This window comes from Doryrhamphus excisus, chromosome 19 (assembly GCF_030265055.1).
Source record: "Doryrhamphus excisus isolate RoL2022-K1 chromosome 19, RoL_Dexc_1.0, whole genome shotgun sequence".
Lineage (NCBI taxonomy): Eukaryota > Metazoa > Chordata > Actinopteri > Syngnathiformes > Syngnathidae > Doryrhamphus > Doryrhamphus excisus.
The window spans coordinates 4,574,634-4,601,860 of record NC_080484.1 but is presented as its reverse complement, the minus strand read 5'-3'; the positions used below and the strand labels follow the sequence as shown (position 1 = coordinate 4,601,860).

The 27,227-nt window shown below is 46.3% G+C and overlaps 1 protein-coding gene across 1 annotated transcript; it reads left to right on the top strand.

Annotated features, from left to right (window-relative positions):
- The first annotated feature begins 20 nt into the window (after positions 1-20).
- Positions 21-27,047, top strand: pi4kaa (phosphatidylinositol 4-kinase, catalytic, alpha a). Its single transcript, XM_058057785.1, has 53 exons — positions 21-261; positions 3,630-3,746; positions 3,833-3,926; positions 3,996-4,084; positions 4,151-4,223; positions 4,290-4,549; positions 4,622-4,688; positions 5,888-6,036; positions 6,105-6,170; positions 6,250-6,346; positions 6,438-6,629; positions 6,713-6,813; positions 6,881-7,140; positions 7,211-7,306; positions 7,388-7,571; positions 7,659-7,759; positions 7,827-7,995; positions 8,121-8,171; positions 8,240-8,348; positions 8,427-8,563; positions 8,632-8,765; positions 8,844-8,926; positions 8,996-9,066; positions 10,025-10,149; positions 10,224-10,305; positions 10,371-10,454; positions 10,523-10,612; positions 10,709-10,828; positions 11,385-11,477; positions 11,558-11,714; positions 11,780-11,907; positions 11,981-12,139; positions 12,222-12,373; positions 12,455-12,562; positions 14,493-14,620; positions 15,412-15,567; positions 15,638-15,717; positions 15,794-15,993; positions 16,067-16,154; positions 18,006-18,173; positions 18,259-18,312; positions 18,392-18,512; positions 18,687-18,816; positions 18,907-18,977; positions 19,056-19,128; positions 19,217-19,397; positions 19,460-19,564; positions 19,648-19,773; positions 21,100-21,220; positions 21,294-21,453; positions 21,530-21,619; positions 25,681-25,764; positions 25,857-27,047. Exons 1-53 carry the CDS (start codon positions 163-165, stop codon positions 25,906-25,908), a joined length of 6,285 nt encoding a protein of 2,094 aa, XP_057913768.1. The 5' UTR covers positions 21-162; the 3' UTR covers positions 25,909-27,047.
- Positions 27,048-27,227: the final 180 nt, after the last annotated feature.

The window sequence follows — 27,227 nt, the reverse complement described above, 5'->3', positions numbered from 1 at the left end:
ACTGGAAACCTCGTTTGTGTGTGATCTTTGCTTCGTGACCTTGCTGGACTCTCCTTGGCTTGGACCTCCTCGCTCGCCGTAGATGTCAGCGCGTCAGCTTGTTCGGGCCAAATATGTTCGTCTTCTTCCTGCTGGTGCTGCCATAAACGTGGAAGCGGAATCATGTCTCTCGGTGGAGAAGGCAGCCGGGGCTTCTACTTCAGCACCGTGTTGTCTCTGGCTCGCTCGCTGGCGGCTCACCGGCAGGCGCCCCTCGACAAGGTAACGCTCCGGCTAGCATAGCGGCTAAAGCTAGCTGTCAAGAGCGGCGAGTGTTAGCCCGGGAGTTGAGCTTCTCTTTTACTTTGCGTCATGGATGTAGACGCCTTTTCGGCTTGTTCACACAAGTACTACTGTGTTAGTTTGGGCATTGGTGGTGATATAATGTCGTAGTGGAAGGCTGATGTCGGCTAAAGAGAGTTAGCTGTTAACCCCTAATCCGCCACCGACATACCTCGGCGTATGTCTAGCGTTTAAACTGTATGAAAAAACATTATTTCAGACTTGCCTGTCAAAAATTTGGTAATGTTTAGTAATATAAGTACGTGATAACGCAGGGTAAATGTACAACTTACACGTACCATTGTTGGAAAAAATACCACTTTTTTAGATGTTTGTGTCTTTTTGCTTTGCTGATGTTGTGTTTTTTTAAGCACTGAGATTTCGCACTTTGTTTGATGGTCCTTGAACGCACCAAAGTTGCTGTTAGAAGTGAAACTTCTACAATGTCTCATTGTTCATTGACCATCTTACATGACCATTTCTTATTGATGAGTACTCATACATTTTATACTTAATGCAAATTGTATTTAATAAGTGTGTGATAAGCCTTTATTGTGCATTTATATGCATTTAGCTTCTTAGTTTATCGACCAGTGGCAATTTACGAGATAAGGGCGGGGAGCTGAATACTGGAGTTGAATTTGATCTAATAATGCCAACAGTACCAGGGTTCAATTCCACCCTCGGCCATCTCTGTGTGGAGTTTGCATGTTCTCCCCGTGCATGCGTGGGTTTTTTCCGGGTACTCCGGTTTCCTCCCACATTCCAAAAACATGCTAGGTTAATTGGCCACTCCAAATTGTCCATAGTTATGAATGTGAGTGTGAATGGTTGTTTGTCTATATGTGCCCTGTGATTGGCTAGCGACCAGTCCAGGGTGTATCTCGCCCGAAGACAGCTGGGATAGGCTCCAGCACCCCCGCGACCCTCGTGAGGATAAGCGGTGGAAAATGAATGAATGAATGAATGCCGACATTTGCGTTTATTGCAAATGTTGATCTGAAATCGCAGGGCTCCAGACTGCCACTAAATTGGCAGTTGCATTTCGTGACTTCATGACAAGGGACACACTTTATTCCTCATTACAGCGAGAATGAAAAATAGTGTGTAAAATTTGTAGTCAATGGACGACAGCTTGTCACGGTCTTAGCACTCATCTTAACATCCAACATTGCTCTCTCCCTTCTGATTTTGAGGAGCCCACCAAAGAATATGCTTCAACTCTTAGTATATTTATAGCTTGTGTATGGCCTTGAATGCATACAGCAGGATTTTGAATGCTATTCTGGATGTGACAGGGAGCCAGTGGAGGTGCTGCAGGAAGGGGAGGGGGGGTGATGTAATGAAAAGAAGGCCTGGCGGCTGAGTTCTGGACCATTTGAAGCTAACAGAGGGATTTGTGAGGGGGCCTGACAAGGAGAGAGTTGCAGTGATTTATAAAAGAGGTAACCATGGCTATGGAAAAGAATGGAGGTAGTATGGGGGATGAGAGGGGGGGCGTTGGAGATTGATGTTGAGTAGATGGAAGTATCCAGACCGGGTGATGTTATTGATCAGAGAATCGAATGACAGCAAGCTATCGGGGATGCCACCCACACTCTTAACCTGACGGGAGGGGGAAACTGTCAACTTTGAGTAATGTCGATTTGGAACCATTCCATTCTCCTCCGCTTATGCATGTCTGGGTTGTGGGGGCAGCAGTCTCAGTCGGGAAGCCCAGACTTCCCGGTCCCTGGCCACCTCCTCTTGCTCCACCGGGAGGACGCAAAGGCGTTCCCAGGACAGCTGGGAGACATAATCTGTGTCCTAAGGCGTGGTGAAACTGCCCCTTTGTGATGTCACAGAGGGGCGGACTTCCTGATATGGTTCATAGTTAGGAAGCACTTTGGGCTTGTGACCAATCACAGCGGAGAGGGAATACCCGGAGGCGGGCCGTGGGTGGAATGTATTAAACTAGACTGTTTTGGCAGGAAGGACAAATCAAAGGAAATACAGCTGGAATAGGTGCAGGTTCTGGAAGATTTAGAAAGTTTTCTATCCGGGTTATTGTGTGTAGCTGCTCTATAGGAGACCACAACTCAATACAAAGAGTTGAAAAATGAGCATAATAGGTCCCCTTTAACAATCATGACAAAGCAGTATCTGTCCAAAGGTTTGTTTAACATTGATGTCAGTTACAAGTAGAATATTTTGCAACATTGTCTTACGGTTGTATGAGCAACAAGTGGTTGGTTTTGTAAACATCACCTACTTTGGGTGTGTTTGCTGTGATTTACAAGTGCAGCATTGACAGCAGTTTGCTAGTCTGTATGAAGTGTCCATTATCATTATTATCCATCGTTATATCATTGCAACCATCCATCCAACCAACCAACCATCCATTCTATCTGTACCGCTTATCCTCACAAGGGGGTGCTGGAGCCTATCCCAGCTGTCTTCGGGCGAGAGGCGGCGTACACACTGAACTGGTGGCCAGCCAATCACAGGGCACAAACAATCAGATCAGCAGTCTTCGGGCGAGGATGGACAATTTGGAGTCGCCAATTAACCTAGCATGTTTTTGGAATGTGGGAGGAAACCGGAGTACCCGGAGAAAACCCACGCATGCACGGGGAGAACATGCAAACTCCACACAGAGATGGCCGAGGGTGGAATCAAACTCGGGTCTCCTAGTTGTGAGGCCTGCGCGCTAACCACTCCACAGCTGTGCAGCCCATTGGAACACCATTCATTCATTCATTTTCTACCGCTTTTTCCTCACGAGGGTCGCAGGGGTGCTGGAGCCTATCCCAGCTGTCTTCGGGCGAGAGGCGGGGTACACCCTTGACCGGTCGCCAGCCAACCATATAGACAAACAACCATTCACACTCACATTCATACCTATGGACAATTTGTGGCCAATTAACCTAGCATGTTTTTGGGAGGAAACCGGAGTACCCGGAGAAAACCCACGCATGCACGGGGAGAACATGCAAACTCCACACAGAGATGTCCGAGGGTGGAATTGAACCCTGGTCTCCTAGCTGTGAGGTCTGAGCGCTAACCACTAGACCGCCGTGCCACCCCATTGGAACACCAATATAAATGAAATCTTCAAGATGAAACACTCATAATGCACAAAGTAATCATTCAGACTGACTTACAGTATTTGTTGTTATGATACACACAGCAAGGAACAACTTGCTGTTTCCTTCTGCGTTAGGCGCTAATTGTTTTTCTTTTTCATTCACGTACCCCCTATGGCAATTGACGTACCCCCACTTTGGGGACCACAGGTGTACACAATGTATCATATGTTGTATTCATAGGTGCAGAAGTTGCAATGCATGTGTCCCGTGGATGTGAGAGGAGTGTTTCAGCTGGACGAGAGGCGGCGAGATGCTGTGGTCGCTTTGGGCATCTTCTTGGTGGAGTCCAACCTGCAGGTGCAAGTGACAACTGCTCCATTCTTTCCCGTCAATTTGCCGTCTGCTGATCTTAAAAGAGCTAACGGTGCACACACTTGTTTCAGCACAAGGATGCCATCGTTCCGTACCTTCTCGGACTTCTCAAGGGACTTCCTCGAGTTCAATGGATCGAGGAGAGCTCAGAGCGCAAAGGACGAGGTAAGTCCTTTAAATCCAGAAGCTTCTGGCGATGCTGAGCACTTTTTCACAACACTTCCCTCTCCACAGCGACACTTCCAGTTGCGGAGAACTTCAGCTTCTGTCTCGTGACGCTTCTCTCAGACGTCGCCCAGCGAGATGAATCATTGCGTGGACAGGTGTGTCTCACTTTGTGTAAGATGCTGTTCTTTGGCTTAGACGTGATGATGTAATACTTTTGTCAGATCCTGGAGGCCATCATGGACGTCATGCAGGTCCTGCAGGAGGTCTGCAAGAATCCTGAGGCTCATGATAAAGGTCTGTGATATACTTCTCTGGCGTTTCTCTGTATATCCCTTATGTTGCTTTATTTCCTCCCCAAAGAGTACCTGTGTCGCTACACGGTCCCGACCTTGCTCGGCGTGGCCAGAGCTTTCGGCCGATACAGTAACACAGACGAGCCGCTGCTGACCAAGCTCTTCCCTCGGCCGGTGGCTCCGCCTCTTGCTGCCATGGACGACAGCGACGCAGCACGCCGGCGCTCCTTCAACGACTTCCGCTCCATCCTGCCCAGCTCCTTCCTCACCGTGTGCCAGGCGGACACGCTGAGGCGTAAGAGCTCCTCTGTGTCGTCCGTGTCGCAGGTAAGTGACCTTGCTAGCGGTCAGGGGACATGCTGCTCAGATGTGCTCACATACAGCCTTTGTTGTTGTCAGGCCAGTCCAGAGAGGACGGGGCTGACCCCCAGCTCCCCCGCTGACCCCTCAACACCCTACTTTGAAGGTTCGTAAAAAGAACACATGCTTTAGTGTTTCTCCACAGGACTGGCATTAATTTGTGTCATCGTAGATGATGTCATCATTAATTAGCATAAGTGGCCATGACGCATGTGTGTATAATTTTTTGGGAGGTATACACTATATAGTATTCAATGTTAAATTGAATATTTTCATAGTTACAGAATAGAAAACCTGGTAACGACTTTTAAGGACCCTTTAAAAGGGACCTATTATGCTTCTTCCACTTTTCTGACCTATAAATGTAGTTTAGAATGTTGTATTCTCGTGTCAAACGATGCCAATGTTTCAATGTTGTGCATTAGGAAGTGTGCCCTGAAAGAAGTTTGGGATGGCTATGAATGCTCTGTTTCAGAGTTTTATTCTAACACTGGCTCCCTGTGACGTCACAGTGAGCTGAACTTATATGGGCGTGCCAGGGAACGCCTTGCTCTCCTCCCCTCTCTGTTGCCCTCTTTTGTGGAAGATTTCACCGTGTTAGCACCATGTTTATGTGTGAATAAGCGTATGTCTGTGTGCATACAGGGAGCGTCTTACATTACATTACGTTACCACTCTTTGAGTTTATACACAGTTTTCCGAATAGTAGCCCACCTATCAAGTAGCTCTCCAGAGGGTTCATTCATTTATTATCAACTCCTATACCGACAAAATTAGAATGCAGGGTTCGGCAGTAGTACGGAAGTACTCTGGAGTCGTTGGGAGTGTGACCAATTGCAGTGGCGTGGGCGTGCCTGGAGGCGGGCCGTAGGTGGAATAAATTAAAAGCGGACCGTTTTGGAAATCCAGCCGGAATAGGTGCAGATTCTGGAATATCCAGAAAGCTTTCTGTGCAGGTTATTGTGTGTACCTGCTCTATAGGAGTCCACATCTCGATACAGAGGGACGCAAATGAGCATAACAGGTCTCCTTTAACATTATTAGAGCCCCGTAGGCATGCAATAACACCCCTATAATCACATTTACACATGCCGCAGGGACCAGAGATGGTCGCTAGCTAGCAAGATAACGAGCTAACAACCCAGTTAGCCTCAAATGTATTTCTTCTAAACTTAAAGGGATAGTTCAGATTTTTTGAAGTTGTATGACATTCCCCTTAAGCTGTGTAGTGTATCAAAGGCGACTTATCCCCCACGGAGTTGTGTGCGTTGTGCTCTTCTTGTGACCTGTGTGTTGGTTGTCCAGGCTCCTACCTTCCTGACGGCAGCTCCGTGGACCCCGACTACTACTTCTCCACCATCAGCTCCAGCTTCTCCGTGTCGCCTCTCTTCACTGGCAGCAGCTGCGGAGAGTTCCACATCCCGCTGGACACGCTCAGACAACTGCTCCACATGGTCGGTGGGCACTCGCCACACTCCACTTTGGACCGTGTCAGCGTGTCACGTTTGTTTTTCTTCAACAGGTTGAAGAAATAGTGTCGGAATCGTTTTTAAAGTCGCTGGATGAAACCTTGGCAGAACTGTTGGAGGTAAGACTGGTGCTCTACTGTTAATAACAGCATCATCACGTTAAAACCGTACTGACCTCTATGTGTGTCTTGCTTTAAGCAAAGTCCAGGTCTTCATGTGTACTACAAAGCCTTCAGTGACTCCTTGTACGTAGCCGTATTTAAAATGCTCAGAGACACCCTGTACAACCTGAAAGGTACAGTAAGTCGTCATCACCTGATCCATCTCCACCTCTCTACTGTGAAGGTCTCTGTCATTCATCTTCTACCCCCCTTCCTCCCAACCAGACCTCCAGATTGACTTTGTCAAGGAGGTCCACGACTTTGTGCTGGAGCAGTTCAGCAGCAGCCAGTCGGAGCTGCAGAGGATCCTGCACGACGTGGAGTACCTGCAGAGCGAGCTGAGCCCTCTCAAACTGCGCTGCCAGGCCAACGCCGCGTGCGTGGACCTCATGGTGTGGGCGGTGACCGAGGAGCAGGGTGAGCCTTTCTCAACAGGCCAAGATGGATTCGCAAATGAAGACATGTAATCATCCGCATCCTCCTTTTCCCCCCTTCTGCAGGAGCGGAGAACCTTTGCAGCAAGCTGTCAGAGAAGCTGCAGTCCAAGACCTCCAGTAAAGTCATCATTGCTCACATGCCCCTCCTCATCTGCTGCCTGCAGGTATCAAGTTTACCTCCCGTCAAGATAGCATCCTTTATTTCACATGCCTAACAATGTGTGTGTCCAGGGCTTGGGTCGCCTGTGTGAGCGCTTCCCAGTGGTGGCCCACTCCGTCACCACGTCGCTGAGGGACTTCCTGGTGGTTCCCTCTCCGGTCCTGGTCAAGCTGTACAAATACCACAGCCAGTGCACGCCAGCAGGCGGTGAGATCAAGATCCATGTGACCAATGAGTACTCCCAGTCCACCCTCAGCAGCAACCTGAACAAGAAGAGCCAGCCCTCCATGTATGAACAGCTGAGGGACATCTCCATAGATAACATCTGCAGGTGATGGCACGCACGCATGCACACACGCACACACATTTACGGATGCATCATCTCTACTGTCATTCCTCAGGTGCCTGAAGGCGGGGCTGACTATGGATAACGTCATCGTTGAAGCTTTCCTCGCCAGCCTGTCCAATCGTCTGTACATCTCACAGGAAAATGACAAGTAGGTGAAGAGCAGCAAGTTTTTGGCATCTTCTCATTTGAGAAGATGCCATCTCAATTTATGTTCTCCTGTGTCGCTCAGAGATGCTCACTTGATCCCGGATCACACCATCCGGGCGCTGGGCCACATTGCCGTGGCCCTGCGGGACACTCCCAGAGTGATGGAGCCCATCCTGCAGATCCTGCAGCAGAAGTTCTGCCAGCCTCCTTCTCAGCTGGACGTGCTTATCATTGACCAGCTGGGCTGCATGGTCATCACGGGCAACGTAAGGGCTTCCATCTGGCCATGCGACGCTTCGTCAGTGAGATAAAAATAGCTAAAAATAACTACATCGGCGGTTGTTCCCCTGCAGCAATACATCTACCAGGAAGTGTGGAATTTATTCCAGCAGATCAGCGTGAAGGCCAGCTCTATGGTCTACTCCACTAAGGACTACAAGGACCATGGATACAGGTTTGTGTGGCTCTTTGCAGCCCCGTGGGACTCTACTAGCGTTAAGTGTTTGCCGTCCGGTGTGCAGGCACTGCTCGCTGGCTGTCATCAACGCTCTGGGCAACATCGCAGCCAACTTGCAGGCCGAGCAGATGGTGGACGAGCTGCTGGTCAACCTGCTGGAGCTCTTCGTCCAGCTGGGCCTGGAGGGGAAGAGGGCTAGTGAGCGGGCGGCGGACAAAGGCCCGGCTCTGAAGGTCCTATACAATTTATTCTTTAAATATTTGGCAGATGTGAAGTATTGTTAATTACCAATAGTTTAGATGTTAGTAATGTGTTTATTTTGGTGCCTGTGTCTGTGTGTGTGTGTGTGTGTGTGCAGGCATCGAGTAGTGCTGGCAACCTCGGAGTTCTCATTCCTGTCATCGCAGTGGTGAGATGTTAAAATATTTTCCATAGATGGAAAATAAGAAATAAATGTTGATGTGTTTTTGTGCTCAGCTGACTAAAAGGTTGCCGCCCATCAAGGAGGCCAAACCTCGGCTGCAGAAGCTTTTCAGGGACTTCTGGCTCTACTCGGTAGTCATGGGCTTTGCAGTGGAAGGCTCAGGTAGAGTGGTCTTTACTTCTCTTTGGGGGTGGGGGGCTTCTGAAGAGCACGTCACACACGGGGCTGTCGACGCTGCAGGTCTGTGGCCTGAGGAATGGTACGAGGGCGTTTGCGAGATCGCCACCAAATCTCCGCTGCTGACGTTCCCGAGCGGAGAGCCTCTCCGCTCCGAGCTGCAGTACAACTCCGCTCTCAAGAACGACACCGTCACGCCGGTACGACCGCACGCAAACACGCAACTTGTACATACCCTTCTGATTTACGCTCCCGTGTCACATCTCAGGCGGAGCTGAACGACCTCCGCAGCACCATCATCAACCTGCTGGACCCGCCGCCAGAGGGCGCCGCACTCATCAACAAGCTGGATTTCGCAATGTCCACGTATTTGCTGTCCGTCTACAGACTGGAGTACATGAGGTGGGCAATGCCGTGCTGCAGAGACGTCTTCAGCCTCACTCGGATGATCACTGATGGTCTTTAACGCTTCTCATTCAGGATGCTGCGTTCCCTGGACTCGGATCGTTTTCAGGTCATGTTTCGTTACTTTGAAGACCGAGCCATCCAGAAAGACAAATCTGGTATGTGGCGTTAGAAATGTAAGAAGACAGTACACAGACGTGTGTTTCATGTATTTGTGTCGCCTGCAGGAATGATGCAGTGTGTGATTGCTGTCAGCGACAAGGTCTTTGAGGTTTTCCTGCAAATGATGATCGAGAAAGTAAGCACACAGAATATTTGCAGACCTGCCAACACGGACGCATTTTTCACATTGCATTACATTCCGCTACGAGCCAGGTACGCATTTTGTTGCGTTTCGACGGTTTTAGTTTCAAGGTCAGTCTGGTGCATGTGCAACTCCGGAGAAGTCCTCAAGCTGTGGTGATTGGCAACTTTAGCTGTGAATGGTCTGCTTCTAGAACACTGAGTGTGTATACCACTCAGATTTCAGATCAACATTTGCAATTAAAATTGCTTGGTTCCAGCTGACATTTGTTGGCAGGCGACGAAGGAAGCTAACAAGCTAAACAGTCGAGGGGAGTTGGCCCGTGGCTTTTTTTTTGGGGCCCAAAATAAAATGAAACAGAAAAAGCAATTAAAAATGGCAAAAGGAATAACGTCACACAAAAAAAAATATGAAATGTTGACTAAAACTGACTAATACGACTAAATGTTAACTTAAACAAAAACAACACACCCTGTGGGGCTGCATGGCGGTCAAGCGGTTAACACACAGGCCTCGAGTTCAAGTCATCTCTGTGTGGAGTTTGCATGTTCTCCCCGTGCATGCGTGGGTTTTCTCCGGGTACTCCGGTTTCCTCCCACATTCCAAAAACATGCTAGGTTAATTGGCTAACTCCAAATTGTCCATAGGTATGAATGTGAGTGGGAATGGGTGTTTGTCTATATGTGCCCTGTGATTGGCTGGCCACCAGTCCAGGGTGTACCCCTCCTCTCGCCTGAAGACAGCTGGGATAGGCTTCAGCACCCCCCGCAACCCTTGTGAGGATAAGCTGTAGAAAATGAATGAATGAAAGATTAATAAGAGTGAAGCTGTGAAATTTTTGGAAGCTAGAGGCGTAGTCATAAAATGGTGGGCGGGTCTGCTTCATGAAGCTAATTTAGGTATTGTGCAGGTGTGTCTACTGCTCTGATCTTTCTAAATGTTACCCTTTCAGGCAAAAACCAAAGCACACGAGGAGGAGCTGGAACGCCACGCTCAGTTCCTGCTGGTCAACTTCAATCACATCCACAAGAGGATCCGCAGAGTGGCTGATAAATATTTGTCTGGCCTGGCGGAAACGTGAGCATCGCCTCACCAACTTCTTCGTTAACTCGCCGCCCTCGCTAACGACCGTCTCGCTCCTTCGTCATCAGCTTCCCTCACTTGCTCTGGAGCGGCCGAGTGCTGAAGACCATGTTGGACATCCTGCAGACGCTGTCGCTGTCGCTCAGCGCAGTAAGTGGTGACCACTGAGGACGTTGATGTGTTGCATCACGCTGACTTTCACATCCATGCTGCAGGACATCCACAAAGACCAACCTTACTACGACATTCCCGACACCCCTTACAGGATAACGGTCCCGGATACATATGAAGCCAGAGAGGTAAGCTTGTCCCGGTCATCTTTTCAGTCATCCATCGCTCTCCTCCTCATGGTTGCTTCTGACTTTAGAGCATAGTGAAGGATTTTGCTGCTCGCTGTGGGGAAATCCTCAAGGAGGCAATGAAATGGGCTCCGTCTGTGACCAAATCCCACCTCCAGGTAAGAATACGCACTCGTGATCTGATGTTCAGCATCGAAGGTTTTATGTTGTCATCTAAAGTTGGTGCCACCGTCGCCCACATTGTGTGTTCTTAGGAGTATCTGAACAAACATCAGAACTGGGTGTCGGGTCTCTCGCAGCACACGGGCCTGGCCATGGCCACCGAGAGCATCCTGCACTTTGCTGGCTACAACCGACAGAGCACCACGCTGGGGGTGGGTCGCCAGTCGAGTACTTTCCAATTGCACACAAGATATACACGGCATTTTACATTATTATGAAAATAAGATTTTAGCGTCATAAACACTCAATTTTTGTAGCTTATAGCTTTTGTTAAAATAGCTTTTGTTTACAATACATTTTCCATGCAATTAATTTTTTTTTTCTCTTTTACCACCGAAATTTTTGAAACTGTTATGCATTCTAATGTGCAAGAATTATTATTTTTTGCCAAAAATAAGTTTTAATTGTGAGGTTAGTAAAAAAAAAAAAAAAAATTATTCTGGTTGTCATTTGCATAGTTTATGTATGAAAATTAGCGACAAACATGCGTAATAATTTGGAACACTGTGCGAATGCTCAAGAGAGCCCTGTGGGACGCCATGCGTCACAATTTAATGTCCATAAAGCTCCTCAAAGGGCTACCTTGTAGTTTTTTGGGTCCCTTCAACTGTTTCAGTGGCTCATGCTGGTCCAGTATTACTTTAGTTTTCTTTCTAGTAGTACTTTTGTCTGGAAATTTTATTGTCATGTCCTGATGTCTGCCTGCAGTCCACTCAGCTGACTGAGAGGCCAGCCTGCGTGAAGAAGGATTATTCCAACTTCATGGCCTCCCTCAACCTGAGGAACAGATACGCAGGAGAGGTCAGAGGCCATCAACGGTGACAATGAATGTCCTTCGTGAAACAACACAGCACAGCTTGTTCCTTATTTCCCGTCTGTAGGTGTCAGGTATGATCCACTTTGCCCAGGCGGTGCGGGGCCAGTCGGACTTGGGCCGCCTGATGATCAAACAGATGGGGGAGGCTTTGGACTTGGCCCAGCCTGAGGGATTCACCGAGGCCATGTTCAAATTGGCCGCCTTGCTCATCAGCACCAAAGGTACCGTACACGCAGGGACGATGTATGTTCTTCCAGTGTGTAAGTGTTCTTGCGTTTGTGTCCAGAGTACGACCCTCAGCTGCTTCACCACCTCTGCTGGTCCCCTCTCAAGATGTTCACGGAGCACGGCATGGAGACGGCCATCGCCTGCTGGGAATGGCTGTTGGCCGCACGCGTTGGCATGGAAGTGCCGGTAAAAACGCCATTTGTGTGTCGTGTCCTGGTCCTCGTGCGCGTTTACACTTCCTGCCTCTCCGTGTGTTCAGTTCATGCGGGAAATGGCGGGAGCATGGCAGATGACAGTGGAGCTCAGGATGGGCTTGTTCTCCAACACACAGCAAGAGGCTGACCCCCTGGCCGCATCCGAAGAGAGTCAGCCCATCCCCTGCCCGCCGGATGTCACTCCTCATCAAATCTGGATCGAGGTCGGTTGCAAGTGTCTTTATCACTAAGCTTCTCGGCCCACCTCAAGCTCTCCGTCACACGCCTGACACTTTTTTTTTCCAGTTTCTAGTGCAGAGGTTTGAGATAGCCAAGTACTCCAGCGCAGACCAGGTCGAGATCTTCTGCAGTTTGCTGCAACGTTCGCTGTCCCTCAACGTGGGCGGGGCTAAGGGTAGCCTCAATCGCCACGTAGCCGCCATCGGACCTCGCTTCAGGTACATTCACACATAATCACCTGTCAATTTCTGCTGAAAAGCTGCCATGTGCAGTGAACCTTTTTTTTTTTGCGGCTGTAGGCTGCTGACGCTAGGCCTCGCTCTGCTGCACTCTGACGTCATCATCAACGCCACTGTAAGAAACGTGCTCAGAGAGAAGATCTACTCCACGGCCTTTGATTACTTTAGGTACACAAACACACGCTAGTGTAGACAAGCTAGTTTGCTGATTTCTCTTCATTCATCCATGTTTTATCAGCAAATGCAGTAATCCCTCGCCACTTTGTGCTTTGAATCTTGCAGCTTCACTCTATCACATTTTTAAAATTATATTTATTATATTTATTAATAATAAATGTGTATATATTTTTATTATATTATATATAAAAGTATACATTTTTTCATATTAATAATAAATTTATAAAAATGATATATATATATATACAATAAAAATATCCACATTAAAACAAATTGTACACATTTTTTAACATAAATTAAGCATTTTTAAGTGTACAAATGACTGAATGAAATTAAATTCTAATATGAGGCATTCAGAAGACACTATGATGATATGTAGTGTTCTACATTGGTCATTGGTCATGTAGGGTGAACTGCACAAGCACCAGACTTAATTGCCAGTAGGCGTTTATTGCAAGTTTGAATTATCTTACAACAGGCACAATAATCCCAAACACGGCCGTAACCCAAGCCAAGCCCAAGCTGAAACTTCCTGTCAGCTCCCCATTCAACTCCCCAAACACCAAAACACATTTACAGCAACACATACAATCTTATTGATGCTTTATATGTCTTATTTTCTCTTATTATGTATGATATGGAGGGCTGTACGGCGACCGACTCACAGCTAGGAGACCCGGGTTCAATTCCACCCTCGGCCATCTCTGTGCCATCTCTTTGCTCCAAATTGTCCATAGGTATGAATGTGAGTGTGAATGGTTGTTTGTCTATATGTGCCCTGTGATTGGCTGGCCACCAGTCCAGGGTGTACCCTGCCTCTCGCCCCGAAGACAGCTGGGATAGGCTCCAGCACCCCCGCGACCCTCGTGAGGGGAAGCGGTAGAAAATGAATGAATGAATGAATGAATGAATGTATAATATGAGTATAAAATTCACAATAGCGGTGTTATTTCATGTCAGGGCTATAATAATGTTAAAGTGGACCTACTATGCTCACTTTCAGCCCTTTGTATAGGGATGTGGACTCCTATAGAGCAGCTACACACCATAACACCATAACCCGCACAGAAAGCTATATAGATCTTCCAGAATCTGCACCTATTCCAGCTGTATTTCCTGGATTTCAGTTTGTTTTAATTTATTCCAACCACAGCCCGCCTCCGGGCATGCCCACTCCATTGTAATTGGTCCCACTCAACTTCATTCATTCATTCATTCATTCTCTACCGCTTTTTTCCTCACGAGGGTCGCGGGGGGTGCTGGAGCCTATCCCAGCTGTCTTCGGGCGAGAAGACAGCTGCAGCTACACCCTGGACTGGTGGCCAGCCAATCACAGGGCACATATAGACAAACAACCATTCACACTCACATTCATACCTATGGACAATTTGGAGTCGTCAATTAACCTAGCATGTTTTTGGAATGTGGGAGGAAACCGGAGTACCCGGAGAAAACCCACGCATGCATGGGGAGAACATGCAAACTCCACACAAGTCCAAGGGTGGAATTGAACCCTGGTCTCCTAGCTGTGAGGTCTGCGTGCTAACCACTAGACCGCCGTGCCGCCCCCCACTCAACTTGAATAGCTAATATCTTGTACCCGGGCACACCCATAAAAGGAAGTTAACTAGATTGGATGGAGCTGGTACAAATGCGAAAACATCGTTCTCTGAACTTTGGCATCGTTTAACACAACATTCTAACAAGATTTATAGGTCAGAAAAGTGGAAAAAGCATAATAGGTGGCCCTTATATGAAGGTGGAAAACTGGTTTTCTATGCTCAATGAAAATATTCTAGTTCAGGCATCACGGTCGGGTGTGGAACCAATTAACCGCTAAACCGATAAACGAGGGATTGCTGCATGTGTACAAAAAAGAAGAGAACTCACCACTTGTTCCTGTCTGCGGTGCCGTCCGCAGTGTGTCTCCAAAGTTTCCCACCCAAGGTGACAAGCGTCTGCGCGAGGACATCAGCATCATGATCCGCTTCTACGCCAGCATCCTCTCGGACAAGAAGTACCTGGCAGCGTGCCACCTGGTCCCCCCCGGTGAGCTTGGTACCACCCCGGCCCCGAGCACGCTCTCAGCCGGGATATTTGGATCGCTTATCGTGTCCAGCACTTCTCCAATATCGATCTTAAGTAAGCCTAACGCGGCGGAGCTCTGCGTGCACGCTTGTACGCGTGGCAAATTTGTGGCTTTATTCAAACCTCGCCGTGTTGCTCATAGACCTACAGTTTGTAGACTTCTAGATTGTTCTACCTTTTTTTCATGTAATGCATGCACAGACCTAAATTGGTGTACCATTATGCCTTAGAGCCTTCTCTCTTTCATCTTTCACTTTATTCTGTAAACATCTTAATAAAATCCAGCAGTCGTGAGGAAGAAAGCACAAATTTGCCACTAGAGTTGAGTTGCACGACTCATCATGTCAGCCCACCCCTCAGCCCCCTTTTCCTCTATTGATCAATTTGCAAAGTGGACATTGGACTATTACTTTCCCTCCACCCGGAATATCCTCTCATTATCCCCGACGACTCCAAGAGAGATCTCATCGTTTCACACGTCACACACCGCTTGAGGGAGACGACTCCCAGAACCGCACATCCTGCCTCCGAGCCTGCATGTGCGGTTTCGGGATGGTTCTGCCGACATGTATACCCTTGCTGGGGTTGCATGACATCACAGCCGCCAAAGACCGAATAACGCAGCTCATCCCAGTCTTCCTGAGACGCCGTCGCCATCGCCATCATCACTCATGTTCATGTTGAAGTACACCTGGTGTGTTGTTATTGTGTGTGTGTGTGTGTGGTCTAAATGTGTGTGCTCGTGTCCACAGACAATCAGGACCCGTCCTTGAACAGCCTGTCTGTGATGAATGCCGCCGACCTCCGGAGCAACATGGACTCCAGCACTCGCTCCCAGCAGAGCGGCCAGGGATGGATCAACACCTACCCGCTGTCCAGCGGCATGTCCACCACCTCCAAGAAATCTGGTATCATATTGATGTCAAAATATGAAAGGGTCTGCTTTGTAAAATGAAGTTAAATGAACTTGACCTACAGGCGTGTCCAAGAAGAGCAACAGAGGGACACAGCTCCACAAGTACTACATGAAACGCAGGACTCTCTTGTTGGCTCTGCTGGTGAGAGTCCACCTTCACACTTCCCCAAAGCCCTAAACTAAACTTTTTCCTCATGTGTCATACTTCATTTCTTCAGGCGAGCGAGATCGAGCGCCTGACCACGTGGTACAACCCACTGTCCACTCAGGAGCTGGCCATCGCCATGGAGCAGTCGGTGGAGACCAGCATTGCCAACTGGAGGTCCAAGTACATCAGCCTGACGGAGAAACAGTGGAAGGACAACGTCAACCTGGCCTGGAACATCGCACCCTACCTCGCCATGCAGATGCCAAGCAGGTCTGCTTGGTGCAAACAAGTAAAAAAAAAAAAAAAAAAAAACAACAACCTGGTTCATTTGCTTCTTTTTCAGGTTCAAGAACGATGCCATCAATGCTGAGGTCACCAGGCTGGTTCGTTTGGACCCCGGGGCCGTTAGCGACGTTCCAGAAGCTGTGAAGGTCCGACCGTGGCTGTGTTCGAAAGCGCATACTGACTACTACATACTTTCATGCCCATACTATCCACACCCCATACTGCATACCAAATCCATCAGACAGTATGCAAAGCGTTTACACTACAGCTACTACATGATAACCCACAATGCATTGCGCTCCTACCCGAGCCGAAATCGACAGGCAGAAGCTGATTTCACTTTAGCTCTAAACTCTTTAAATACATCACTTTATTGGGATTTTTTCTCAGGCGAGAAAGTGGCCGTTTAGATCCAGAGTGTGCCATTTATTTGTCCAAATACCAACCGTTTACAATTTCGTTCATACAAATTTGGCAGAATTTAAGCTAGCTAGTGAGCAACGCACTTTCGGTTATTTTCACAAAATAAAACACACCCTTACTTTTGTCATACAAAAACCCCCCATAGTGATAAATTACTGCTTTTACGAACCAACTTGCAATGTATCCTGCTTGACACCGCCGTTTGGTCCATCCTGCTGCTCAGTGTTCAGCCGACGTTTTTTTTTTCGCCGTCACGTCACGTTGCATCTTGGGTAATTTCATTGTGAGTTGTAAGCTAATGATACATACTCAACATTTCTGGAAAATGCAGTATGCATCCGGGAACTTCTCACATACTCAAAAATAGGGATCGACCGATATGTTTTTTCGGGCCGATACCGATTCTTTCCCATCACCCTTAGCTGATGGCCGATTTTGCTTGGGCCGATACTGCTTTTGCGGCCTCAATTTAAACAAATATAAACAATATTTTAACATATTTTAAACAAATATAACAGTCAAGTTTAAACAAATATTTATTTAAATGTAAACACTGAACACAGTAGGACTCAGCTTTCTTAAAAACACATTTAAATGGCATTATCAACTTTAAAAGGAATAAATATTCAACCATGTGCAAAACATTTCTGTTGTAGATTAAGTTTTATCTAACATCGATGTGATGACTGCTCCTCCACAGTGAGAAGTGGAAGCGAACCAACTCGCAATATAGCCTGCTTGGCAAGAAGCAGGATATTAATCTTAACCCCCCCCCTCCCTCCACACACACACAATTTACTGACACAATTTAGTATGATATATAAAAAATTTCTCTCATCATTAAAGTTCGTGTTGTGCACGCTAAAGACCTCTGATAGCAGACACGGCTGCTCCAATTTGTGTGTGTGTGTGTGTGTGTGCTGGTCGGAGAGAGCGCACACACATATAATAACACGACACGCAGTTAACCTCAGCCCGGCGTTGGCTGAATGAAACTCCTCCAAACACCATGGGACTGAATTGCCAACGTTGACATTAAAGCGATGTTGGTAACAGCTGTACATATTAGCCTCCAACTACATCAACAGCTCCCTAATTCCAAAGGTAGGCACTTTTAAAGATGAAGCATTCAGCAGCATTCCTGGTTTTCAGACCCACAAACTAAACTATATTTTCAAGCACGTATATTGCATGCACTTGGCGTTCATGTTTCCTATTTCAAAGCAGGTGGCAATATTTCAACTGTTAGAGGCTAATTAAAAGTTGAAAAGTACTTTTGTTGTGATTCACCACTAAGCTGCCCGGCGGATGCCTGTCTGTAAATCATGCGTCAGAAAAATACATCGGCAAACCCATGCGCGTATTCGGCCGATACCGATTCAAGTAAAGACCACAAATATCAGCCCGATATATCGGTCGATCCTTACTCAAAAATCGCATAGCGCCAGTGTAGACACACTGCATACTCAAAGAGTTAGTATGAGTAGTAGGTAAGTATGCGGTTTCGAACACAGCCCATGTCTTCCTCTTGAGTCCACTTGTGTTCAAACTGTGTTGCTGTCATGACTTTGTAGTTCCTGGTGACGTGGCACACCATCGATGCAGACTCTCCAGAACTGAGCCACATCCTCTGCTGGGCACCGGCAGACCCGCCCACCGGCTTGTCCTACTTCAGCAGCATGTACCCACCCCACCCGCTCACCGCCCAGTACGGCGTGAAGGTGCTACGCTCCTTCCCCCCGGTGAGTCACAGCAGCTGACTATAAGGACGTCAACGCAACCATCTCCTTCTCCTCATCATCGTCATGGTTTCTTCTGTCCCTGCAGGACGCCATCTTGTTCTACATCCCTCAGATTGTACAAGCCCTTCGCTATGATAAGGTGATTGGCAGCATCATTTTGTAGAGGAAGCTTTTGCAAAAGTACATCCGATGCACGCTCAAGTTGTTGTGACGCTCAGATGGGCTACGTCAGAGAGTACATCCTGTGGGCGGCCCAGAAGTCTCAGCTCCTCGCCCACCAGTTCATCTGGAACATGAAGACCAACATCTTCATGGATGAGGAGGGACACCAGAAAGACCGTGAGTGTCGTCATTTATGATGCTTATCTTCAAATGGCTGATTGATTATTGGCTGATTATACTTTACATTTCATTACCATCAGGATCGTTCAACCAAATCTGTTCCATTTACTTGTATCTCTCTGAAAATAAATATTTGTATATAATAAGTATATTGGTTCATCAATGTATCAGCTGACATTGGGGAGCTGCTGGAGCAGATGGTGGAGGAGATCACAGGATCACTGTCGGGTCCGGCCAAAGACTTCTACCAGCGAGAGTTTGACTTTTTCAACAAAATCACCAACGTGTCGGCCATCATCAAGTAAGCACAGAACAGGCGCATCATCAAGTAAGCACAGGAGACCTCGGAAGGCACATGTTCCACCGCTGTGGTGTGTTTTGTGTTTTTTAGGCCGGTCCCCAAGGGGGATGAGAGGAAACGGGCCTGCTTGAAGGCTCTGTCAGACATCAAAGTTCAGCCAGGTAATGCCAGTGGTGTCTCCCCCTACTGGTTTTCAGGGCAGCTACACCATGATAGTGACAAATATCGCTGTGTGCTAGGTTGTTACCTACCCAGTAACCCTGAGGCCATAGTTCTGGACATCGACTACAAGTCTGGCACCCCCATGCAGAGGTAAGAGCTCTCCCTCCTGATAAATCTAACCCGTAATGTTTCCTGTGCGAGTCACCTCTGTGAACGTTGCGCCCTCTGATGGCCACAGTGCCGCCAAGGCGCCTTATCTGGCCAAGTTCAAGGTGAAGCGCTGTGGTGTGAGTGAACTGGAGAGGGAGGGGTTACGCTGCCCCTCCGACTCGCTGGACGACAGCGAGGACAATCCTGACGGGACGCGGAGGGCCTGCTGGCAGGCGGCTATCTTCAAAGTGGGAGACGACTGTCGGCAGGTAACTGTCCCAAAAAAAAAAAACACATGTCTGCTGTCACTCTGACGCGTTTCTGTGTGCAGGACATGCTGGCGCTGCAGATCATAGGACTCTTCAAGAACATCTTCCAGCTGGTGGGTCTGGATCTGTTTGTCTTCCCGTACCGGGTGGTGGCCACTGCTCCCGGGGTAAGACTTCAGCGCTCCTTGCCTCAGTGTTTGCCATCCATGTGCGTCGTTTTAGCTTTTACTGACCTCCTCGTCTTCCTCAGTGCGGCGTGATCGAGTGCATTCCAGACTGCAAGTCCCGGGACCAGCTGGGCAGGCAGACGGACTTTGGCATGTACGACTACTTCAGAAACCAGTATGGAGATGAATCCACGCTCGCCTTCCAGAAGGTGCAGCACTTTTTTTGTTGTTGAAAAGTCTCGCCACTTTGCGCTTCAAATTTCACGGCTTCACTCTATCACGTTTTTTCCTAACAACATTAATGGCGGAACATAGCCTATGAGTTAAAAAATGCATATTTATGCTACTTTACGTATTTTGGCCTACATTAAGCATTTTCAAGCACAAAAATGTCTAAAGGAACTAAAAGACACATTTTAGAGCATTCAGAAGACACATTCAAAGATCCTAGATATGTAGTATTTTACACTGATCACTAGCCGTCAGTAATGCTGCATTGATAAGACAATAGCCACTGCAGGACATCTTCCATTGCTAACGTTTGAGTCTATATCACATCTTATTTATGTCATTTCATTTCATTTTCTACCGCTTATCCTCACGAGGGTCGTGAGGGTGCTGGAGTCTATCCCAGCTGTCTTCAGTTGAGAGGCGAGGTACACCCTGGACTGGTGGCCAGCCAATCACAGGGCACATATAGACAAACAACCATTCACACTCACATTCATACCTATGGACAATTTGGAGTCGCCAATTAACCTAGCATGTTTTTGGAATGTGGGAGGAAACCGGAGTACCCGGAGAAAACCCACGCATGCACGGGGAGAACATGCAAACTCCACACAGATGGCTGAGGGTTGAATTGAACCTGGGTATTCTAGCTGTGAGGTCTGCGCGCTAACCACTCGACTCACAGCTAGGAGACCTGGGTTCAATTCCACCCTCGGCCATCTCTGAGTGGAGTTTGCATGTTCTCCTCGTGCATGCGTGGGTTTTCTCCGGGTACTCCGGTTTCCTCCCACATTCCAAAAACATGCTAGGTTAATTGGCGACTCCAAATTGTCTATAGGTATGAATGTGAGTGTGAATGGTTGTCCCCCCCTACCCTCGTGAGGATAAGCGGTAGAAAATGAATGAATATTGGGGAATGCAAGTGCAAAGGTGACTATAGGGATGTTACTTCCTGTCTAGAGGACTTTAATTATGTTTTTTTTAACTACTTAGAATCCATAAACAGGTTTTGTATGCTCTTAAGTACATAAACATTTGATTTATAAATAAGGAATCCTACTTCCTGGAAATTCACTGATCACAGTCTGGTGTGGAACCAATTACCCATGATAAACAAGGGATAGCTGTATTTTTATTAGTACCAATATTTATATTTTCTTGTTATAGTATGCCTTTTTAAAAAGATTTTTGCTGGGGTTTTTTGTTAAATTTTATTTCATGGGCCAATACACCCCCTGGCCTTAGCATTTTTTGTCAGTGTGTTTGTTTACTTCCTGGTGCTCATTTCTGTCAATGCTCGTCAGGCTCGCTACAACTTTATTCGCAGCATGGCGGCGTACAGCCTCCTGCTCTTCCTGCTTCAGATTAAAGATCGACACAACGGCAACATCATGCTGGACAGCAAAGGACACCTCATCCACATTGGTGAGGAAGCAGCATCACTGCTCGTATGATAATGAACATGAGAAAATATACATTTATACATTTTTTTGGCAAGACTTTGGCTTCATGTTCGAGAGCTCTCCTGGTGGCAACCTGGGCTGGGAGCCGGATATCAAGCTGACGGATGAGATGGTGATGATCATGGGAGGCAAAATGGAGGCCACGCCCTTCAAGTGGTTCATGGAAATGTGCGTCAGAGGATATCTGGCTGTAAGGTAAGAAAGCACACCAGGAAGTGTTGAACGTGGACAACTTGAACTTGGTGTGTTTCCTCCCTTTTTCGACATGCAGGCCTTACATGGATGCCGTGGTCTCTTTAGTCACACTCATGCTGGACACGGGACTCCCGTGCTTCCGAGGACAAACCATCAAACTCCTCAAGTAAGGAATTACAGTGTTGCCCACAGGACTACAATCTGTCGAATTTGCGTTATTGGCCATGAAAACAAAACTCCAGCTGGAGTGGACATTTTCACAAACTTATGACAAAAACATTCACGACGATGAACGAGTACACCACTATCTGTATCTGTTCATCCAAACCAAAAGTGGGTGTAGTTTAACTGGAAATTGACATGGATTGATCAGATGTTGCTATATTTATTGTTTATTATGTGTGTAAATGATCCTTGAGACTTAATTCTTTAGTTATTTTAATCAGCTGTGTGAAGTTGGTGATTCATGCAAACATGGCAGAAAGGGAAAATAATTTGTCAGCTTTGTTGACTTTATTTTTGTCAAAAGCGCCACGTTCACTACTACGGGCCATTTTCCAACTCACTTTCCAACACCACGCAGACGGGGAAAAAAAAACCTCCATCAGTGACGATGCATCATGATGCATGATCGTGCCCGCTGTCTTGTTAAAAACACAATGTATTTTACTTTAACAAGTTTAAGATTACAAGGGAACATATTGCAATGTACTGAGAGGGGTGTCATATTTTAGCCATGTTTTAGTAATATTTTAGCCATACATGCTGAATGCTTGATGCCACCCTTGTGCGCCATGGAGCGTACCTAATGTTGTGGCCAGTCAATGCAGGTCTGCACAGCATGTTACGGAACAAGTTTACCAAGTAACTTTCGATACAAACTAAAATAGAGACAAGCTGAAGAAAAGCTAGTAAAATGGAGGAATCGTGACAAACGCTGAGCTGTTTTAAACCTCGAGACCTCGAGACCCCGAGTCGGTAGTGATGGCGAGATGAAGCCCCATGAGGCTTTGAACCATTTCAGACAACTGGTTCAAGAATGGATTCATTTCTTGAAGCTTCATGCGCACACAAAACCACCTGCTGGCCTTGGATACAATTACAGGCGGCTGGATCTTCACGTGTGATGCATTGAATGCTGATCTGAAATGATTATGTACTACAAAACATTGTATAACCAAATTATTAATGTACAAAGTGTAAGATAAAAAATACAGCATATATAAAATACTGAATGTTTTCTTGTCCATAAATGCTATGCATCATGTGATATGGCTACTAGCTTCATCATGGTTTTATGTCACCTAGCTGGCATGGGCTCGGGGGAAGTGCTTGTGTAGCTAGGAAGGTGTATGCTTGTGTAACTTGGACAGAATATGGGAGATTTTATTGATTTTTATTCAATAATAATTTTTTCAATAACATTTTTTGGTTTGAGGCGATTCCTCTTTTTTGATACATCTCCACTATGCTTTAGGGTTGTGTATCTTTGACATCCATGTCAACAAGGGCCTCATCCGCTCTTGTTTTCCTTTGGCTGATAAAAACGTGTGATCTTTCATTTGCACAATGAACAGTAAGTTGTTAGTAATACTGTAATACATTAATATTATAATGTAGTACTATTAACCTTACCATGGATGGTCTTTATGTTCATGAAAGGTACGTTAATGCCTGAACATGGATGAGGTGTTATTATTGTACCCCAAATTCTTGAAACACAATAAGCACTTCCCCTCTCAATAACAATGACAAACAGAGAAAATACAGGTTTTGAAATGCAAACATACCATCTCTTAATAGTGTTGGATTTGGCTTACTTATTCCGACTGATCAAATCAAAATGTTCCCACACAGGAGAAATTTTCCTCTTTCTAGCTGGCTCCATATCTTCTCCCTCTGAACTCCAAACTAACGTAACCATAGTAACCAAACCCTCCAAACCATCGACAAACACTATCCACACGCTCAACTGACTGACTCTCACCACAAAATCCCACATTTTAATGTTTAAGCCTGAGGGGTTTATATCGCTGAGTGACAGGCAAACATCGCGGCAAATTCTGAACCTTTTCCCGAATCCGTCACATGGTACAGCCGGGCAGCGAAGCTTTGGACGTCATCAATTCCGCCCCCTAATGAATCAAGCCTCGGTACACTCTTCGCGGAAGTGCCCACTCGATTACTCGACACATGCTTTGAAGCTCCGGCACCTCTTGTAACATCGCTACGAGTCGGCCTTGGGCGAGGCAGTCGCTGTGGCCAATCTGGCCAATCACAGAGCATGAAGAGTGACTACCTAATGAGCATTTTCACGAATATGGATAAGGGCAAAATGTATTCGTTTCATATTCATATCCGGCAAAAATACATTATCCGTAACAGATACTTTGTTGTCGTGTATCCGGCTCATAATTATCCTTAGAGGTTATCACATGGTTTGTCTGGTATCAGGCCCCGTATCATGCCCCCAAGTGTCAGTATCAGCCCGAGACAAACCATGTGATGATCTTATTATCACATACTATTTAATCATGAGCTTGTTATCACGTACTTTAGTTTTCCCATCATGTAACGTGCCAGAGAGTTGAATTTTGATTTGAGAGAATCACTGTTCCGCGTGACTGTGAATGCACCAGGGGTGGGGGCGTGTTGTGTTGAAGAAGCACTGTCGCGTTGCTGGCGGTGGTTGCAACGGCGTGGTTACGGCCGACAGTAGCCAGTATTGTTGTGTAATAAAAGCTTGTTAGCGATCACAGTCGTGTCCTTTCCATAGCGTCGGCAACGACGTTACAATAAACATAGACACGTATTTGTCTAACTCAGGCGGGGGAATACTTTCTACCAGTCTTCGTTCGTTCTTGCAGTTGCAGTCGCCCTTGGTTTTCCGACTTGTATTTGCATTTTTAGTTTTGTCGATCATTTCAAGAGTGTCCTCCTCATTAATGGTGATAAAACGTTCCATTTCTAATATTCTGTTTGCTATTTTCCCTATTTGTCTTTCGCCGGGAGTGTCAACCGCTGACATGTTGACAGAGCACAGACGGCAGCAAAACAAACCCTCGTGCGCTGTTCTGTGATTGGTTGTTTCACTGGCACGATACCAGAGCAGCGCGCTCTGATTGGACAGCTACGGGGGCTGATACTGACATGGTTAAACTCTATAGTTTATCAGTATCACTGCCCTGGGCATTGACACAGTATCATTTCGGCCTTTTCCCGTATCATTCATGGGCGGCTTCTAGGGTACAGGGACAATTAATACTGTAGTATGTGATAATAGTAATTATACAGCCAGTGGTGATCGGCTTTTGCGATCGCCATTGAAAGTCATGTATCGGCATAAGCAGATCACATGCTTTTTCACTGAAATCGGACAATTTTGATGTCTGATCAATTGGAGCACTCCAGTCCCCTTAGAGGCATCCCTCGCCATATTGTGTTTTTTCAGAAATTCATTCATAAATAAACATAAACTCAGCCATGATATGTCTGACTTGATTGAGGGGAAAAATGTGTGTGGAAGTGGTACATTTTTGTGCTGAAGTGCTGAAGAAATAATCGAGGCTAACTGGTTAGCATGCTAGCAAGGGGCCATCTCCACACACTGCAGCATAAGAGTTGCACAATGTGTTTAAACAATGAATAACAGGAGTGTGAGGTGACTATAGGTGTGTTATTTCATAATGTGAAAAACCGTATTTAGAAAGTCAAACAGGTTAAAATTAGGGCTGTCATATGATTTAAATTTTTAATCAGATTAATCACGGTTTTCAAATTAATTAATCATGATGAATCACCATGTCTCTATCTATGCCCATTTTGAGTGTATTTTTATTGAAATAAAGACAGATTATACGGCAGGATTATAAATATTTGTATATATTAACAGCGCCAAAATTTAAATCAAATTATGAGATGGCACACGTCTGAAAATCTATTTACCTAACACTGCTTTATTTAATTCTCAGCTGAAGTTTAATCATGTTCAGAGAATGGACACTAGTAAACCAGTCTTTTGTACTCTGTTGTCCTTTCCAGTTGACATGTAATTGTGATTTAAACAAGAATAACAACAAAAAGTTAGCGGCAAATGTATCTGTGGCTGTCCAATATACGGGAAACACTGCATGACGTACCATGACTCTTCCCTGGTGCATCCACTTGTACATGGTTGTCCCCTAGTGGGCAGAAGTCAACATGAATTTGTTGTTTTTCCACCCTCAGAGGAAGGTTTAATCCTCAGATGAGCGAGAAAGAAGCGGCGGCATTCATCATCAAGGTGATCCAAAGCTGCTTCCTCAGTAGCAGGTAAAAGTACAAGCGGCTCAAAGTACAAGATAAGCGTTAATGTTCTCCTTTTTTTGGCATGGCGTTAACTTGTTTTATTTCACTTCTGACAGGAGCAAGACATACGACATGCTGCAATACTACCAGAACCAAATTCCCTACTGAGGTTTGTCCTGGAGTGCGAGTCCAGTGCGGACGCTAATCCCGGACGAGATAGCAGCGCTACTTTCCCTCTGAAAGCAATAAGTCCAATTTTAAGCAGTGAACCACCTTTACCAAAAGAGCTTTTTCAAATCACCCTTTAAAGTATTGGTCATCATCGCCATATATCGTTTACATGCTGCTCCTCACTTCCAGTGCACTTTATTTCTGGCAGTATTCACACATCACATTCAAGATAATCGTATTGGTGTGAGAGTCAATCTGCAGTGTTTTTTAATGTTTTAACCAATGTTGCTGTAGATTGAAACACACATTTTATTAAGGTGACAAGGACAAATGGTCAGTCAGTGTTTTAGTTACATTCCAGCGGCAGTGGGATGCATTCTGGGAACTTTGAGATTGTTGGCGTCAAAGAATCATGAATCAGGCGACATGTAGTGGAAATGACAAGCGTGCACACCAAATCCTACACGTTGTGTTTGCAAACCTGTTTGGAAACATTCCTTGTGTGTGTGTGTGTGTGTGTCATGTGACCTCGCTGCCGCTAAGGACAACTTGACCTAAAAAGCCATTTCTGCGACCCTCAATATGCAATATTCCCGTGTACTGATGCTGTATTTGTGTGTCCACATTCACTCCAGTGTGTCGTGTTGTCATCGCACAGCTGAGACTGCTCTGGTTTTAAACTTGAAGAGGTTTTTATTGTTTTATTGTTAATTCTTCTCACCTTTAACTGTAAAGTAAACACGCTGGTAAAAGGTTCAATTTGTAGACAATTGAACATACTTCATTTTAACCTCCAGCCAGTAGGGGGCTGTACCTTATCATAAAGGAATTCTAAGCATGAGGGTGAAACTAGCATACTAACATCCACTTTGTAAACAGGCGTTGGATTGTGATGTGTTGTTTTATTTCACGTTAAATCTACATTTGTACCACACTGTCGCCCATGGAGGAAAAAAGTACTACATGGCGTGTTAGCCGTTAGCATGTCAGACTGAAACTCTTCTTTTACAAGTTGTACCTTTAACCACAGAGCATACGTTTGTCAATGTTCGTGTTTGTATGTTTCATCAGAGTCAAATGTGTTTATTTTGAATGTTTTGGCTCATCATACTGTCAACGGTCAACAACACCCTGGCTGATTTCAAAATAAAAGCCCAATCTCAGTCAGCCAAATGTTTCTAGATGATTCTGTTGGCGTCCGTCAGCAACAAGAGTTGTCCTAGTTTCGAGTTACTTCCGCCTGCAGGTAGGTTCTTCCACCGGGTGGTGACGTCACAGGGATGGGCAGGTCACGTGGTGTCTGTGAGGACGAGGGA

Coding starts and splice junctions, on each gene's coding strand:
- pi4kaa (XM_058057785.1), top strand. CDS start 163: ATGTCTCTCGGTGGAGAAGGCAGCCGGGGCTTCTACTTCAGCACCGTG. Junction 8,927..8,995: donor CATCCAGAAAGACAAATCTG/GTATGTGGCGTT, acceptor TGTCGCCTGCAG/GAATGATGCAGTGTGTGATT. Junction 12,140..12,221: donor CTCATCAAATCTGGATCGAG/GTCGGTTGCAAG, acceptor TTTTTTTTCCAG/TTTCTAGTGCAGAGGTTTGA.